At 64.3% G+C, this 4,175-nt stretch overlaps 1 protein-coding gene across 1 annotated transcript; it reads right to left on the minus strand.

The window, feature by feature from the left end:
• Nucleotides 1-1,076: 1,076 nt before the first annotated feature.
• Nucleotides 1,077-3,066, minus strand: LOC112617323 (zinc transporter ZIP3-like; the record flags this gene model as incomplete). The annotated part of the gene is made up of 3 exons (XM_025374082.1): nucleotides 1,077-1,162; nucleotides 1,687-1,877; nucleotides 2,336-3,066. Coding segments are annotated over 3 exons (1,008 nt in total), but the record flags the coding sequence as incomplete, so codon positions are not given.
• Between the last annotated feature and the right edge of the window lie 1,109 nt (nucleotides 3,067-4,175).

The following is a 4,175-nucleotide window of genomic DNA, read 5'->3' on the forward strand; positions in this document are numbered from 1 at the left end:
TCCTTTTGTGCTCCCAAGACTCTGGGACGGAGAGGTCTGGAGGCCACAGCCTGCTCGCCCCTGCCCCGCCTGTGTCCTGCTTTCTGGCTGCTGCCTCTGGTCTGCTGCGGTTAGAGGAGCAGAGCCGGCCCTGAGCTCCCACCCTCGGGAGGACAGATGTGGCTGATGGCACAGCGCTGGTGGGGGACAACGTGGTCTCGGAGGCTCCTCTGGAGGAAAGGGGAAGAAGCTGCCTGGGACCCTTTGTGGGGGCCGGTGGCTGGGCCTGCAGGGGTCGACAGCTGGGGTCCCTCAGGCCACCCTGGGGAGCTGATGGCTGGTGAAGGGCAGGGCCCCACTTTGTGCTTCCAGCTGTGATGGGTGAAGGTGGATGGGGACCCCCGGAGCAGGTGGTGCTCTGCCCCATGTGGGTTCCTGCTGGATTTGGGGGACAGGGACCCTGAGCCTTCCCATGTGGGGGGCCTGGATGTCCCTATCCCCTGGCAGTCGTGAAACTCAAGCCACATTCCCCACCAGTGCAGGGACCCAGCGGCTTCACAAGCCACCCACCCGCGGTAAAGGACAAATGGCCCAGGCGGGGTGAAGTGGGGGGAGGGAGGGGCAGAACCACACAGGGTTCAGGACACTGCGAAACTCCTACACCCCTGGGGCCAGGGCCAGGCTGCACGGGGTTCAGAGATGGGTCCCCAGTAAGAGGTTCAGACTTCCAACAGCAATGGGGTAGGGACCCCCTGGAGTGGAAGTTGGCGGGGGAGGTCTCAGGAGCGGAGGCTAAACCTCGGGTTACTTACAGACGCCATGGAGTGGAAGTTACTTGCACGGGCCGTGCGACTTTCCTGGCTTCCCGGGGCCCCTGTGACAATGCTCCTGGCAGCCACCGCCCTCTGGAGGTCGTCCCTACCTGTGACTGGCCCCTGGGAGCTGCAGCAGGGCCACTGGCCAGCACGTCCCTCAGAGAAGTCACTGGCTGGCCCTGGAGCTCCCATCTGACTAGAGTGATGGGTTGATGGACAGGAGACCCGCCAGGCCCAAGCCCACAGGCCAGATGGGGGCCTCTCCATGTAGCGCCCCCACAGTCAGTCTTGTGGGCCGGTGTAGGGAGACGTGGCGGCGAGGCAGAGGATGGGACGGGAGAAGGTTACCTGGGGCCTGGCACCCAAAGCTGAGCAGTAAGGGAGGAGGTGAGGACAGCCAGAGGCCCTCGCAGCCCTGATGGGGCCGGAAGCCGCCAAGGCCCAGAGACGGGGGCCGGGGCTCCAGGTAGGAGCGAGGAGGTGGTGAAGCCGGTGGAACCACCCAGCCCGGGCGGGCAGGCCGGGCCCCCTTCCACGGCGCCACAGCGGCTTCGAGCCAGGCAGAGCCAAATCCCCGAGGAGAGAGTCCTTCCCCAGCTCTCACCTCCCCAGACCCGGCAGGGTTGCCTGGACAACGGCTCAGGCCTTCCGGAGGTTGCCACGGAGCCGGGAGCCCAGGGCCGCCCCAGCCCACGCTCGGCTGCTCGTCCTCCGTGCTCCTGCCCTCTCGGGAGCGGTGTCCGGGGGAGCGAATCGCACCACGGGGCCCTGCCCCACCGCCGGTGGGATCCGTCTTCCTCTGGAGACCCCAGTGTGTGCGGCGGAGCTGAGGACTGATCCTCAAGCTGCTTCCTGACCCTGCTTGTGCGTCTCAGGAAACTGTGACACTCACCCAGCCCAGGGGTCCCTGCTCCAGGGGCCACAGCAACAGGGAGAGGAGGAGAGGGCACTCCTGAGGGTACACGGCCCACTTTCGGGGGGCACAGCCTGTGTGGCAGGAGGGACGGAGCCTGGCTGTCCCACCACAGTGACTCCAACCTCTTATAAGCCTCAAGACACTCTCGGGGCTCGGGCGGCGAGACCCTGGCAACAGAGCCGGGCAGAGGACGGGCCTTCAGGACCCCCAGCTGGTTCCAGAGGCACAGGCGGTGCAGCCCCCACGCTGGTGACAGCAGCCAAACGCTCCTGTCTTGCTCCACAGGCTGGGGGTGTGCGGCAGGGAGAGGAGGGTCCTGACTGTTCTCACCTGGACCCAGGCCCCGGCCCTCCCACCTGCAGGTTGCCACACCCCTCGGCCCAAGGTTGACATGGCCACACAGCTTTGATAAAGACTTTTAAGAGAAAGAAGTATTTTAAAAAGTAGCAGTGCTCTGAGACTCGGGGTGTAGGATCGGGGGCACAGCCTGGTTCCGGGAGGCCCCTTGTGCACAGACGGTGGCCCGGGGCCACAGTGCTTGCTCTCAGGGGAGGCAGGGCCAGGGGACGTGGCCTGTGTCCAGCCCGGGGCTCCCGGCGGCAGGGACAATGGCGAGGCTGCTCACCACTTCAGGAAGACCATCCCGGCCAGGACGGCATAGCCCAGCACCAGGAAGAGGACCTTGAGCAGACGGTCACTCTTCTCCTCCAGCTCCTTGGCCAGGATCTCCAGGAAGGTGATGAAGAGGAAGGTGCCGCCTGCCAGGCCCTGCAGCAGCACGGAGGCCACGCTGCCCGGCACGCCCTGGGCGCTCTCAATGCCCAGGCCCAGGCCGATGCCCAGGGGGATCATGGCGCTCACGGTGACTGCCAGCTTGGCTGCGTCCCGCAGGGGCATGGCACTCCGGGCCATGCTGATGCCCAGGGCCACGGCCACCAGCGTCTCGTGGACAGCCACCCCCACGAACAAGCTCACCACTTTCTCCCCTTCCTCCTGCAGGCCCAGGGCCAGGCCCTCGAAGACCGAGTGGGCCGACAGCGCGAAGGCCAGGCTGAGCAGACGCACAGGGCTGGCGCGCGAGAGGCCCTGCACGCTCAGGCTGGGGCCGTGGCCGTGGGGCTCCACGTACAGCGCGTGGCCCCGCGAGCCCCCCATGAAGGGGCTCTCGTACTCCGAGTCGCTGCCCACGTCCGAGCCGGCGTTGAAGGTCTCCAGGTCGATGAAGGACGGCTTCTCCTTGCGGAAGGTCAGGATCAGCTGCTCCAGGAAGACGGTCATGAAGAAGCCCAGCAGGAGGATGGTCTCGGCCAGCGGGTAGTCGGTGCTGATGTGGCCGAGGCTCAGGACCTTCTGGAGCTGCAGCCAGGGACACCCGAGAGAGAGAGAGAGACCCACACTCAGGGGTGGAGGCGACAGGACCGGCCACATGTCACCGTTCAAAACAAAGTCCAGAAATCCCCGATTCACACAGAGGTTAAAACAAGTGGGACAGGAAGGGCTTGCCTGCGATAGATTAACAACAAACAAACGAGCTGGGGGCGGTGGCTCACGGCCGTGATCCCAGCACTCTGGGAGGCCAAGGCGGGCGGATCGCTGGAGCCCAGGAGTTCGAGACCGGCCTGGCCAACATGGGGAAACCCATCTCTGCTAAAAATACAAAAATTAGCCGGGTGTGGTGGCAAGCGCCTGTAATCCCAGCTACTCAGAAGGCTGAGGCAGGAGAATTGCTTGAACCCAGGAGGTGGAGGCTGCAGTGAGCCGAGATGGCGCCACTGCACTCCAGCCAGGCTGACAGAGTGAGACTCCAGCTCAAAATAAATGATAAAGAGCTGCATTGGCCTTGCGTGTTCTGCTGCGAGGCCTCCTCTGTGCTTCCCTGACTGACACGCCCAGGCCCGACTCTCCTCCCGGTCAGGGCTCTCCTAGCGAGGGGAGACTTTGGTGGGAAAAAACTAGACGCAGGTCAGACAGGAGCCGCAGGCCGTCTGCAAGAGGTACACGCTCCTATGGGAGGGACAGCCGCTCACGGGGCGGACACACAGGCATTAGGCTACGCGCCGGGATGAAGTGTCCCGTGAAAGGCAGGCTGTAAACACCCACAACAGCTCCCTGGGACCCGTCAGGACAGGGCCAGGGTTCACAGCCACCCTCCAGAGAGACCTCGAGACCAAAGCAGGGGAAAATCACAACATGCCCGACACTCACAACACCCGCTTCCCTGCTTCCTCCCAGCAGACTTCATTACAACGTGCACGCACACACACAGACGCACATGCGCACGCACACACACATGCACAAACGCGCACAGAGACACACATGCGCACGCGCACACACATGCACAAATGCGCAGCGACGCACATGCGCACGCACACACATGCACAAGCGCACACAGACGCACATGCGCACGCACACACACATGCACAAACGCACACACACAGACGCACATGCACACACACATGCACACA

Source organism: Theropithecus gelada, unplaced genomic scaffold, assembly GCF_003255815.1.
Source record: "Theropithecus gelada isolate Dixy unplaced genomic scaffold, Tgel_1.0 HiC_scaffold_16033, whole genome shotgun sequence".
In the NCBI taxonomy this organism is placed as follows: Eukaryota; Metazoa; Chordata; class Mammalia; order Primates; family Cercopithecidae; genus Theropithecus; species Theropithecus gelada.